The sequence below is a fragment of the Stylophora pistillata genome, chromosome 1, assembly GCF_964205215.1.
Source record: "Stylophora pistillata chromosome 1, jaStyPist1.2, whole genome shotgun sequence".
In the NCBI taxonomy this organism is placed as follows: Eukaryota; Metazoa; Cnidaria; class Anthozoa; order Scleractinia; family Pocilloporidae; genus Stylophora; species Stylophora pistillata.
Window position 1 is genome coordinate 45,290,902 of NC_142519.1, and position 14,448 is coordinate 45,305,349.

At 39.3% G+C, this 14,448-nt stretch overlaps 1 protein-coding gene across 3 annotated transcripts in view; it reads right to left on the reverse strand.

Annotated features, from left to right (window-relative positions):
- Positions 1-8,570: 8,570 nt before the first annotated feature.
- The window catches only part of LOC111344446 (uncharacterized), a 44,587-nt gene continuing 38,709 nt past the window's right edge, over positions 8,571-14,448 (reverse strand). For all 3 annotated transcript variants that reach the window (XM_088759081.1, XM_088759080.1, XM_088759078.1), the window contains 4 exons: positions 13,568-13,821; positions 12,525-12,792; positions 9,525-9,818; positions 8,571-9,149 (listed from right to left, as the gene is read on the reverse strand). In XM_088759081.1, coding sequence (XP_088615207.1) covers positions 9,010-9,149; positions 9,525-9,818; positions 12,525-12,792; positions 13,568-13,821 — 956 coding nt within the window. In that variant the 3' untranslated portion in view covers positions 8,571-9,009. The remainder of the gene's footprint in view (positions 9,150-9,524; positions 9,819-12,524; positions 12,793-13,567; positions 13,822-14,448) is intronic.

Genomic DNA, 14,448 nt, shown 5'->3' on the forward strand with positions numbered 1-14,448 from the left:
TGTAGAGATCTACTTATTCAATTAACTTACGGGAAATTTTTTTGAGGGCAGCATTGAGTACTGCAGAATTAGGTGTCACTTAACCCCGGTTAAAACATGTAAAACATTTATGTTACTAAAAATTACATTGTGAGTTTGAATGGAATTAGTAACACAGTGACTTCAATTGATCAGGTAAACAACTAAAAGAGGAAGTATCTCTGGGAAACTCATGAAAACAATGTATAAACCCATCTCTTGGTCTCTTAAAGATTATGACCTTGAGTACTTTCTGTGGGGAAAAAAAATGTAATTTAGAACAGTCGTGCGGCATTCAAAATAAGATGGTCATCCGAGGTCGAACTCAGCATGAAACTGTCTCTAACAAACTCAATAAAAGAAATGCCTTCTAATGCCATAGACGGGCATTATCTGTGTTGATCTAATAAAAAGGAAACTTTTATGGAGTCGGAAAATAGGCATGAGAACTTCACCTCTTGTATAATCCCAGTGTTAATGGGTTGGGCCTATGATTGGATATATATATATATATGCCACCGTGTATCATTCAGGGATGAGTTTTATTTCTCTAACGACGCTGAACAGATCGTAAAGAGAGCCTCTAAACCTACGCTTAGACTCCTTCGCCCAACTGTTATTTAAGAATGAGGAAAGAACTTAGGCCTCTCTGCCTCGCTGCTGTTTTATTTCTATCAGGTAAGTATTATAACAGCTTCTTTTAAAATGCTATGTATACAGAACGTGTCAAATGTAGTAGGATTCAAAGCACGAGATTCCTGCGTCGAGAAATTGATACTGAAAAGTTACCGCGAAGAGATGCGCATTAGAAAATTTTTGTGTGGTATCTAGCTGCGCAGATACCTTTTACCGAAATGGAAAAATTTTTCATTCCATCGAAGTGGAAAAATTTGATCACTCGAAACACGAAACCCAACAGAGTATTCATGCTATACGATAGGGAACTTGTTGAATAATTGATTTCTGATTTGTCGAAGATCACCTGCTGTAACCTTAAAAAAATTTGGGCTGTCGAGCAATTGTGAGTAATTTTCTATTGAGAATTGAAGGTAATCCAAGATTTCTTTAGCTTGAATTCACTCTGTGATAGGTCCAGAAAACTCACGCCACTTACTCTACCAATCAAATTCAAGACGAGATGTGACATTTTTTCGCGCGATTTTTTACCGAGTTGTGATCGGATCTTTTCGACCATGTAAGTTGTTACGATTACTTTGGTCTCGGTCATACGATACTTAATCGAAGTTTGCTCTAAAGTAGACTCTTTTTTCTGTCTTTCTTGGTTCCTACCCGGTCTTCCGAGGTATTTTCATCTTTTATATCATCTTTTTCTTTATTACTTGCAGTTTCCGGAGGGAAGCCGGAACCCGTAAAATACAAAAAATTGTCGTGCGGTCTGCGTTACTTTCTTTGGCCAGGCTGCACAAAGCCTAACTCCGTGCCACAGAAGGTATGTGGAAGTGACAATAAAACCTATGCGTCGTTTTGTGCCTTTAAAGTCGCCCGGTGCTATGCCAAACAAGACCATAATACCAGATTAACTCCGCAATACAAGGGAGAGTGTGGAAAACCAGAATCGCCCAGAATGATCTTAACGAAGGATAGCCGAAGAAATGGACCGTTTGGGTGCCCAATTTTAAGGCAGTGCGACGGGTTTAAAGGAGAACCTTCATGTGGCAATGATGGACAGATTTACATCAATGCTTGTCACTTGATCTATACGAAGTGCCGAGGCAAGAAATTCTTGGAGCTCATGCCTTTAGGTAAGGAAACTATTGCCTGCGCAATCCAGTCGCTAGAGGATCAATTTCACTGAAAAAAAAAAAAAAAAACGCTTCTAGTTTTATTTTATCTTACCGAGTGCTAAATGTGTTTTCTTTAGATAAGTAAAAAACTAAGGTATTAGTACAAAAATAATATGAAATTTTGAGTATTTCTTAAAAGGGGCAAGCATTCAAATAATCTTTTGTGAATGGCAAATTTGCGGTTGAGCCATAATGATTGAACGAGCTAACAAAGGAAGAGGTTAATTGGCTTAAAAGACTAAAGACTTTCATCCTGAAGTGATTTCATCATCTCCCGTGAGACCAAGGCACCACTGTAACTTTAGTGTTAAGCCGGTCGTATATTTTCAGATGATACGGCCTCCAGTTCACTTCTATTTTTTATATAGTCGTTCAGTTGGCAGTGTAAGTTGCAAATGTAAGTAACTTTCAACGTAAGGCTACGGTCGTGTTTACCTACTCTCGTCCGCTAGTCATTCATTTTATCGTTTCTGTTTGGAAAATAAACATGAGCATTATAATATATGACCCATCGCGTGCGTTCAAGTTGAAAAAAATATGCGTAACTAAACCTTGTTTGATAGTTTATCGTATATTAACTGCGGACATTTTGCGATTGAACAAACGAATTCGAACGAAGAAAAGAAATAATGAAAGGGAGAAAGGAAGAAAACAGAAAAAAAAAACAAAGAAAGAAAGAAAGACAAAAAAGTGACCATCATAAATGCATCTGGCCGTGTTTCTTGCTTTCACCCTAAGCGCTATCCTGTCTAAACCTATCTTTGAATTGAGCGCCTTGGCGTTTTTTGAGCATTGACGGTATTTATCGAATGGAATAATCATGCATCGATTTTAAAAATAAGTATAGACTATATCCGGAAAAAAAAAGGCCGGCTTATTCTTTCTTTAGTTTTTAAAACTCTGTGTTAGGTGGAGAGCGATATGTAACAGACGGAACACAAGTGCCGGTTGTTCTTTGGTCTACTTGAATTAATTTTGCCTACTCGAACCTTTGGTAGCGAAAGTTCGGGACTGTTTTCTTGTGCGTGATTATGAAAGTGGATTTTTCCAGTCCAAATGTCGTTGGCACAAATTTAAACTTAGCTTCTAAATCAAGTTGGGTGTAGTTTGACATGATGGACCATGCAAAGTAAGTGTCGTGATCTCCAGTTAGAGGTACAAACTAAAATAAAAGAACAGTAAGTTTTAGGCCCCGTTTTTTAACTTGCCGATCTGACTAGTTTCCGACGCGCCAAAGGCCCTTTAAGTTAAACTAAGGATTTCTTCTTCGGGAATTTTCTCGCGATTCGAGTCGTTCACTTGGTTCGATCAAGTGGTGCTCGTGAAGGTTTATTTCTTGAACAACGAGGAGGACCTGAAATGGATACCTTTTAATTAAAAAGTTATTTTTAGAAGAGAATTTGTTGAACTATGGATCAACTCACTCTGAGATTTTCAATGTTTTCGACCAGGTTGTATATCGTTACACAAGAACACGGCAAACTGGAAAACACAAGGATCACGTTATCTTAAATTGGATAGGCGAAATTTGGAGACGATCCTTTTCAGAGCTTACAGCGATCTGTTTACAGCATGAGATTAGTTATTTAATACTTCTTGCTTTTCATTCGTTCTGAATTATTGGCATTGTTCTTCTAAAGTTAGATCCTACTTCGGTTTGAGTGTCATCCATCAATACAATGTGATTCAGCTGGGCGGCGTAGAATTTGAGACTTGAAGTAGCTCTTCGAGAATGAAGCATTCAGCGTACAAGGAAAAAATATCCCAAAACGCCCTTTGCGTAGTTTTTGGCCCAAACAAACCTTATTCGAGTGTTAACTGTAATCATTATATATCCGTTATTGATTTGTGGCAATTCACAGATTTTCCAACGGCGCTACAACATAGTATTGCGACGCACGCTTTCCTGTGATATTTTGTAAACCAGTATTATACTGCTGCTATTGCTCACGAATACTCTGCGCAAGCAATGTAAAAATTTTTAATCAGTTATCCTTTCATAAGCACTACGGCTTACAGAATGTTTTCTGTTTCACTGTTTAATCCAGGTTGGAACTATTTGGGGATGGGTATTTTCAATTAATATTCAAAGTCGCTTAATTTTCTGAAAACCAAACTCATTACAATGGGTTTCTGGCTGAAAACATTTTAAAAATCGCGCTTAGTAAAGAGACTTTAGCATGAGAAGAAGTAAACATCGCGTGATATTTGAAGCAATCCTTGAGACAGTGTAACTAATTAGAGTCTTTTATCAGATTACATATCGCTTGCTAATGACCATTAATCTCGTTAACTTGATTTCCGTTTCCTCACCACAGTGTTGGCCGTTTGAAGAGCGTATTCCATTTATGAATATGCCTTTACAACTCCGCAGTGGGGAACTTTGGCTAGACTGCATTGAGCAGTTTACAATTTTTGAAAGGGAATTTTGCAGGTGCCCCAAAGTTAAGGAAATTTTTGGAAATAAAACGTTTAACCGTCAGCAGATGTCATATCACTGGAAGCACATTCTACTCGGTTATTTGAAGACGCTGTTTTTCAGTCCGGTCCGACGCTCGTATCCTCGACCTCTAGCACGGCAGTACGGCGCTCTACAACCTGAGCTAATCAGGTGGCTTTTTCGAACAGCGGAAAGAACAAAAGAACAATAACTCATCGGCCTCATCGCCTTTCACGCCAAATTTAGTGAATTGAAAACTGACGAGAAACCCTAAATTTGGCAATTTTTTGACAAAACATTTGATGGGAAGCAAGCACTACCTCCACGCATACCGTTCTTTTTAAGAACCTCCTCTGCTTAATAATGGTAATTGAACTCAGTGGAGTGCAATTTGGGCTGAAATCATACGTGTGATTTGAAATCACAAGTATGATTTCAGACCAAAATTTCCCGGCACGAGGTTCAATTACCACTTTATTACATCTATTTTGAAATCGCACAAATACAGGACTTGGTCAATTCAAATGTTTTACTGATGCAGTATTGAGCCGGTTTTTGAATAATAAAAGGAACCGGAAACGCTTTTACATCTTATTTTGTATGCAAAACAGAAAGACTGACGTAAAATGATACGATTTAGAGCAAAAAATGGTGCGATTCGTGAAAAAATCGCACCAATTAGAGCCAATCAGATTACAGGGACCACCAGTGATTTCAAAATGGATGTAATAAAGACGGAAACTGCTACGGATTTCTTTTTTTCCGCACACTTTTCTATGGCGAGTTAATAAAAGAGAATTTGATTTTAGACACAACTTTAAATTAAACAGAAGCGTTTCGAATTTTTAGCACCGTATATTTCGACGGCGCTATAGTCACATTTGGCTTTGTTAATTTAGTTTTTGACTTAAAAAGTACAATTAGTAAAAATCATTCAATTTTCCTACGTCTCCTCAGCGGTCAAACGCCGCGCATGTGCGAACATCATTTAAAATGATTGATCGTCTTTGGAGGCTTCGTGGCTTTCGAGCGAAACAAATGCATAAACTAGTCAGTCACAACCTTATAACAGCTTACACTGACTTTTTTTGAAAAAAGCCGAAGTCAAAATAGTAAATCAAAAGAGTACCTGTTTTCAAATATATGCTATGTGTTGGAGAAGTCTCAAGTCTTCTTTTTCTTTTGTTTGGTTTCCTCTCGCACATATCCATGAAAATTTTGATTTAGCATCGTATATTTAGATTATTATATGTGGATTATTTTCTTCTTCAAAATTTTGCGCGGGAAATTGCACGCGATCGGACAAAATTTATCCACTTGCACATGCCTCACGTTTGACCGCTGTGTTAATTAAGTTACAGGATTTTTTCTGTTTTGATAACAATAAAAACATTTTCAATTAACTCCAGCTTTTTCACGAGAACTGCTACACTGATTTGAGAAATTCATATAATTGCTTTTTGTCATTATTGTTTAATCATTTAGTTATTTCTTGGCCTGAATACTATACAGGAACTTGGTTTTATGACCATCAACTGTAATGCCTTCATTTCAAAGGTGTCTACTCCTCCACTGGGCGACCTGGGAGTGGCATCTCTGAGGGTGAATGAATCTGTACCCCCCAAAGTACTCCCATGTCGTAAAGTACCATTAGCCATTGAAAATGATGTCAAACAGGAACTGGCTGGTAAGCAAAGGCGTATTGGAACCAGTTACTGAACCGACTGAATGGGTCAGTCAAATGGCTATCGTGCACGAAAACAACAGTAAGCTCCGGATCTGCATAGATCCTCAACCTCTGCACAGTGCACTTCAACGTGAGCACTACCGACTACCTGTGTTGGATGATGTACTCCCTAAGCTCAAGAACGCCAAAGTCTTCAGCAAATTTGACGTCAAAGAGGCTTATTGGCATGTTCGGCTTGATGAACAATCAAGTAAACTCACTACAATGATAACCCATTTGGTAGATATCGATGGAAGAGGTTACCGTTTGGTCTAAAAGTATCAAGTGAAATCTTTCAACGAAAAATTGATGAAGCACTGGAAGACTTGAATGGTGTCTTCAATATTGTTGATGACATTATCATCGTTGGTTGTGGTGCAACTGAATCCGAAGCACTCGCTGACAACAACCAGAGTCTCTCGAAGTGGATACAAAGATGTAAAGAAAGGAACATTACACTCAATGAAGATAAGCAAGAAACTGGACTCAAAGATATTACGTTCCATGGTCGCAAGATCACTAGCAATGGCATAGAAGTGGACAAAGCTAAAGTTAAGGCCATAGTTGATATGCCTGCTTCCACTGACGTAGAAGGCGTAAGGCGTCTTTGTGGCATGGCTCAATACGTATCCAGATTCATTCCAAATCTTGCAGGTACGCTTGAACCACTGAGAAAGTTAACTCGCAAAAATGCCTCATTTGTATGGTCCAAAGAATGCGAAGAAGCATTCGGCACTCTCAAGGAAAAGCTGTCTGAATCTGCATGCTTGGCTTATTTTGATCCTTCAAAGGAAATTGTAATCCAAGTCTACAGCAGCCAGCATGGCATAGGTGCAGTACTTCTTCAAGACGGACGTCTTATTGAGTATGCTTCGAATGCACTGACGATATCGGAGAGGAACTGGGCTCAGATTGAGAAGGAAGCTTTAGCCGTGCTGTACGGACTAGACAGTCTCGATCAGTACACTTATGGTCGGTCAGTGACGGTAAAGAATGACCACAAAACCCTGTCAGCAATACTCCGCAAACCTCTGAGCACAGCCCCTAAACGCCTTCAAGACTTGATGATGTGTTACAATTGCTATGATGTCAACTTTGTGTTTGTGAAGGGATCTCAACTTCATCTAGCTGACACATTAAGCAGAGCTCACCTCAACTCCAATGGTCACAATCACGACAACCGTGCCCGAAGCATGAACGTCAACATATTCGGTAACATTCCTGATGCTCACCTGGAAGAAATACAGGAAGCAACGAAGAAAGACAAACAATTGTCTACAAGATGTAATGGAACTAGTGATGAACGGATGGCCAGGGGGAAAACGCAACATTCCTCCCTCAGCATTTCCCTATTTTGACATCTGTGACACACTATCTGCAGCTGATGGCGTACTCCTTAAAGGCGAAGCAATAGTCATCCCTCAATCTTTGAGGTCAAGAATAAGGAAGAGGCTACATAGCTCTCACCTCGGTGCTGAAAGTATGCTCCGACGAGCACGAAGTTCTTTATTCTGGCCCGGAATGGCGAGCGACATAAAGCAATTGGCTAACTCATTTGAAGCCTGCCAAGAAATGAAGCCAAAGAATCAACATGAGCCTCTCAAGCAACACAAGGAGGGTGACGAACCCTGGCAAAAGATTGGACTTGACATTTTCCAAATTGCGGATAAGTACTACCTAGTAACTGTTGATTACTATTCTACATTTATCGAGGTTGATCTCTCAGTACTCAAACAAGCACTCGTGTAATTAACCTACTCAAGAGTCACTTCGCTCGATACAGAATCCCCAGAATGATTGTATCGGACGGTGGCCCACAGTTCTCCAGCTCTGAATTCGATTTGTTTGCTAAAGCCTGGCATATCATCCACGTGACTTCATCACCCATGCACCAGCAGCCAAATGGAAAAGCTGAAGCAGCCGTGAAATCCATGAAGAAACTGCTGATCAAGACTCACAAAGAAGGTAGTGATCCACTTGAAGCTCTATTGGAGCACCGCAACACCCCGCGACAGGACGTTGGTCTTAGACCTGCTGAACTCGTGTTCAAACGTAAGACGCGCTCACTCGTACCCTCATTCAACAAGCATTCGAGCAACGATCCCATTGAGGTAAGGCGTCAGGCGCGCAAAGACACCGTCAAGAAAAGCCATGACAGGAAAGCAAGGAGTCTCCCTGAACTGGACGTAGGACAGCACATATTCTTTCAACATTTGGAAGGAGGAGATTGGAAATTTGGTGAAGTCTCCAACATACTAAGCCCAAGCACCTATGAAGTCAAAAGACCTGATGGAAGCACATATCGACGAAATAGAGTTCACCTTAGACCCACACAAGTAAACCTCAAGACTCGAGACACTTTCCCATCTCATGTCCCTCACTCTTCCAACCAAACAGTACCAAAGGAACAGACGGCGTCTACCAAATCTTTACCCGGTGAAGTGGCAAATAACAGTGACAACAATGCAAACAACCCCCAAAATGCTCAGCCCAACAGCCTTGCAGTAAATAGATCACGACGATACATAAATCCTCCTGTTCGTTTTAATGACTATATAATTAAGTAATTGGCACTGGTTTCTAATCGGTCTTGATTTTATTATAGGCATGTTGACTTATAAACAGTACCTCTTACTCATAGTTTCGTCGACGTTGTAACTGTTTTTATTGAAACTCCAAAAACTTTAAGCTTTCTTTTCTTTCTCCCAGAAGAAGGGATGTTGATTGGCTATCTCATCTGGTTGTCAGAATTAGCATAAATTATCATATGTAACGAGAGACCACGAGGTGAAATAAACATGGCAGTTGTGTTCTAGAATCCCAGTGCTTTTTTCTCGTCGCTTACTACTCTTTCTCTTTAGTCAACTCTACAAATCAACAGACACTATTTACGAAAACTACTGATTCAGTATTTCAGAGTCACCACATGCGCCTTGATAGAACCAAAAACCCACTTAATCGATTTTAAAGTTAATTTCTTATAAATAGAATGCATTCATTTAAGAACACAGTGTTGTTGATTACACACTCGTTTCTTTTATGCCATCAAGCGCTTCATAAAACTGATAAAGGTCGCTGCCATCGTCAAACGTGGCCAGCGGTGTTCTTGGAGACTCTCGCCCTGAGGCTGTTGTGAGATTTTCATCTGCTTGGTGGTTATCTGTTGAATAACAACATGACGCAAGACAGAAAGAAGCCACTCAGTAACTTGCCCTGTGCTAAATACTTACACTCTGCTCGGGGTAATTCATAGCGAAATTGTTATATAAAGTGGGGCACCGTAGTGCCACGCACCTAGAAAGAAAAACTGCTCCAAAACTTTACGGTGAGCAAAAGCACTTTCTCTGTTCGAATAAACCGCTTAACGTAGTTTAGCAAGGAAAGAAAAATGATAAAATTTTAGAAAGTAACAATTTGTGCAAGATATGATGAGGAGAGGTTGTTCGTCATTAGTCCTCCAAATTGACGAAAAGATCTCAATATATCAAAGTTCTTCAGTAATTTGTAGAGGAAGCAGAGGGTTGTTACAACATACCCTTATTTACAATAAACTGTTTGTCTTCCCCAGCTTCATGGTCAATGTTATCTTCATTTTGGTCCTCGGATTCTTTGTAGTCGTCTTCCGATATTTGCGTTTTTTTGTCAGGCTTATCTTCCATGTCATCCTCGTGTTGTTCTTCCTGTGGTTTTTCATCCTGTTCAGTCTCATCTCTCTGTTCAGACTTTTCATGATCAGTCTGCTCTGCGTTTTGCTCATGCTCACTCTGATCTTTGGACTCGTCATCACTGTCATCGCTGTCATCACTCTCTGGGTCTTGCTGGATTTGAACTGCAAAGAAAAAACGTTAAAAAATAAAAAGCGCTCCGTAGTACGGGTGTTATTTTCTGTAGTACCAGTCAGTATATCAGTTACAATCAAAGGGTACGCCATAACATTTTAGTTTTCTTTGTTAAACACGAACAAATGGGTAACAGGCTTTATTGGAACATTGGTGGCAGAATTAATTTAACACTGTTGTAACGTAGTTTCTTCATTAGACATTAGCAGCATTTATTTTAAACTTTACCCGGTATAAATGAGGCCGATGGCTACCAACAGGACTTCATTTTCTGTCATTTGAAGACGATTTTTTTCTTCTCCAAGGGGTAGTTGGTTGATACGGCACGATTTTTCACTTTCTCGCCGAAACGAAACCTCGATTTATGCCTCGATGATACGCTTTTGGCGTTCACTTTTAAGTAAACAGTTCCACCTCGGCTTTTTAATCAAGAAAATACGAAAATCTGTTGCCTTCTTTTTAGCTTTGCCCATCCATTCTTCATAGGTTTTTGGTCAATCGTTTCAGTTTTCAGACAATCAGTAGCGGTCTTTGTAGCATTTGAGATGACCATTTGGTCAATGCTGGGCTGTCTCAGATCTTTTATTGCGGCCCATTTAAGACGGTGATAATCGAAAAAACAATGTGTCGCTGAATTGCACAGACGTTTCTTAAAAAAGAGCAAAAGCACTGAAGAGAAATTAAATTTCCCGTGAGAAGATCTGGTCACGAGCTTAGACTGACAACCTATCAGCTAGAACTCAGAACAAGCACAAACAAAGCTTGATTATTTTAAATTCTTGAGGAGGGAAATTTAATCTTTCTTATTCCTGCTATTGACTGTATATCAAAATTGCGATGAACTCAGCAACGATTTCTCCGTTAGCGAAAACAAAATTGTTTAGAAGGCAAAGAAATTAATGGTTCCCATTCCCTTAATGGGCCTAACGTGTGAATGTTACCAATGGTCACACATTTAGTGGCAACAGCTGAAAAATCAATTTCGCCAATATTTCAAAGTTAGGTAGGTCTCTGTGGGAAACAAATTACTGCATAATTCGTCTCGCTGAATATGGATTTATTTTCGAGAAAATCATAATAACTGAGTTCCGCCAAAATGCCGCTTTTAAAGGTCAGAATTTCAGACGAATCTTGGAGCGTCGCGTCACGAATTGAAAACACTTGGACCAATGAAAAAGTACCCAATCTTGAAAAACAACATCAAAAAATAGCTAGACAACAATTTGAGCAACTCTCGATTGTTTATTTACACAATGTAATTGAATTAATCCGACCATCTTCTAGCTAAGCTAGATCAAAAATAGGACAAAAGTAACCCGTTATTTATCTAAACAAAATAAATCTACTGAAAATATGGATTCTGAAAGGCGAGGTGTAGTTCTATTCGATCTCCGAAGAACTTTTTGGGGATAGGATTCAGCGCGATTTAATCATTTTTAAGTTGGATGGAATGCCGTGTTTTGACGATGTCGTCAGTTAGTAGAAAATGAACACATCCACACGCAAACATGATTGTTTGGCATTTTACATCAAAACTACAGCTTTTTCAACAGAACATCTACTTACCCTCCATGTTGATGTATCACAATAGGGGATTGCAGTCCTGAAAATGTTTCATCGGCCGCTCTCAAAGTAGCGATATAAATTGGAAGGATAGTAAACACCTTCTGATAATGATTGGTTGAAAGAACTACACTTTGCCTTCAAAAAGCCAGATTTTCAGATTTTCGATTTTCTCGAAAATAAATCAATATATAGCCAAACGAAGTATGCAGTAGTTTGTTTCATTGTAAGGCCCGTCTAACTTGAAAAAGTGAGCCGAATCAATTTTTTGGCTGTTGCTACATTTCGAAACTGTTCGATTTTTGGCCACATTTTCTCCTAAAGGATTAACACACAAGTTAACACTCTGGTCATAACAGAGATTTACAGTACAAGCCCGGAAAAATTAAATACAGGAGTAGCGTGAAAGTTTTAAAATAAAGGACCACAAGCAAAAAAGATAAGCAGAAGCCAGCAAGCTAATTAATTATAACTAGAACCTTTGGCTCTTACCAAGGTCTTTACAACACTAGCAGACAAGATAAGTAACTATGTAATCGTGGCTCACCACTATTTGATTCAACGACAACTTCGAACTTAAAAGGATTGAGGAGAAAAGTGACTCATTAGCCTCACCCCAAATCGCAATAGGTATGAACTTACATAAATAAGGAATAAAACCTCCTTTTATGAGGCCGATTTGTTCAAAACGTACAGAAAAAACGGCGTACGTTTTGGCTTGTTTTGACACGCGCGGAAGTAAATATGGCGGTCAGCCGCACTCGTCTGGAATTGTTTTTTGGTGAAATCGCAAACAAACATTTTCACAAGACAGTACATTGTTAAGTTCACAATATAAATGACAAAGCTTGTACGCTCACGGAAAATTAATCAATAGTAACCCACTAGGAGCCTGTAATGGCAGTTTTTTTGTTAGTTCTTAGTATTGTCCTCAATCTCTACTGAGCAAACTTAGCGAAGCGCTTCCAGTGTTGCTATGTCAGGTCACATTAGCAGTGATCATTTGACGGTGGCTTTTACCAAGGAAAGATAGAGCCACCCCCCCCCCCCCCTCCTAGGTGATGTAGATAATTACACAAAATATCATTATAAACTCACACTTCATTTACTGGGTGTAATGTAAAGAATTGTACCTTGTGTGGAGTGAAGGCTGACATAGTGTACTTCATGGATGTGTCCCAACACAAGTGTCCTGCCTTTGTCAACAGGACATTGTGGCCGTAAGATAACATCGTGAGGAGCGTTAAGACTGCTGACCGCACGAATGCAAGCTTTGTAGCAGTTTGCTGCGGCACATAGAATAACATGGTCACCCCAAGCGCCATCTTGCTCCATGTACGTTAAGTAATCAGCCCATGATTGATGTCCATAAACGAAGTGAAACAGATTTGTTCCATTCGGCTGTGAGAAGGGTAAAATAGAGAACGAAACTTAGAGTATAAAGTTAATGGTACACTGGATTAGGTTGAATAAGTTGGAAGGAGTCATCGAATGAGAAAATAACAGAGATACTAAACAACGGTAAGAACGGATAATAACCAATCAGAGTAATGAACACGAGGATCTACATTCAATGTAGCAGTCTCAACTCCTGAAGTTGCCCTTCTGAGACATGGAATATCTAGTGTCCACCTTATCCAGACGCAAGGTCATACAATTAGGATTGTCCCGTCTGAGGGAGACTCAAGCCGGCGATGTATTTTAAAAAAACCTTGGATTGGCTGCTCTCTCCACAAGACGGAGCTCTTAATTTTTACAAGGAGGTCTGAATTCATCCGTGACCCGGACATGGTCTATACTAAAACACTTGAGCAACAAAGCGTGGTTTTAAGAGAGATCCAGAAATATTCAACAATTATTCTCCGAAACAAAGGCGAATAGGGGTGGGTATCTACCGAGGAAAAAGGCGAGGTAGTTATCCACCAGTTTCAACGACACTGAGGTAGAATATTATTTACGTATATACCAGTAGACGGTGAATGGTACTTGCCAATCACTTACCAATGAACGCGCGCTGTGGTTTATACTAAATGCTGATTTCAGAGTATTTTTAATCCTTATTATCCTCTACAGGAGGCGTAGTGACGTGTTGGCCAGTTGGCCTACATGTGGATCTAACCTTTATGGTGCTCCTAAAGTAACAGAGTTTAACACAGAGTGTAAGAAATCAACTTACTAGTTTAGGGTTTTTTCTGAGGTACTGGACCAATGTTTGTCTTAATTCATCATGCTTGATTTGGATTCTCAAAGCAAGTTCCATTTGATCTGACAAAGCATAGAACATGCAATTTCCTGATCCTTCATTGTCAATAATTCTGAAGCCCTTGTCTGAAGCAATTTTCTTCAACTCATTTTTTAGGTCTGTCTTGTCATTGACTTTGCTTACATTGAGTTGCATCTGCTGAAGATGAGCAATTAACTCAACAGAACCTAAGTGAAGAAACGGATGAATGAACAAAAAGATAAATAACACCATGCACGTGATTTAAGAAAGACCAAAACAGAACAATACTACATTATAAACACTTTTTCTCTAGGTTTCTATGAGTTCTTAATAATAAGTTTCTTTGATGTGTAGAGGAACTTTATAGAAAAGGAAGTAAAAAGGAATTATTAACAGCCAACTGAGCCTTCAATTTAAGAAAGAAAACGAAAAACTTTTACATCCTGATTTGAGGTACTCCAGATTGGTTTTCACGTAAATTGAGGTCAAAATAGCAAATATTGCTTAAAGTAACTTGATAACTCTCCATAACTCATCCAGATCAGAAATTCAGAAAAACCAAATTTTGTTCTACACGACCAGCGTTTGAAAACAGCCTAGGGGTCCATTTCAACACGTCTGACCTGTTCTAAACATCATTGAGAGGCAGTCTCTAGGTCTAAAAGCGGTAAAATGCACTTCGGCAACATTCCGTTTACATTTGGTTCGCAGTTCCGTCGAAGAATTATATCTAAACAAAGATCTCTTGAAGTAATTACAGCCTCCTTTCTAGCGAAATGGGTAAAGGAAACCCCGAGGTACGCTTTGTAAACAATCGTTATCAGGAGGTGTTC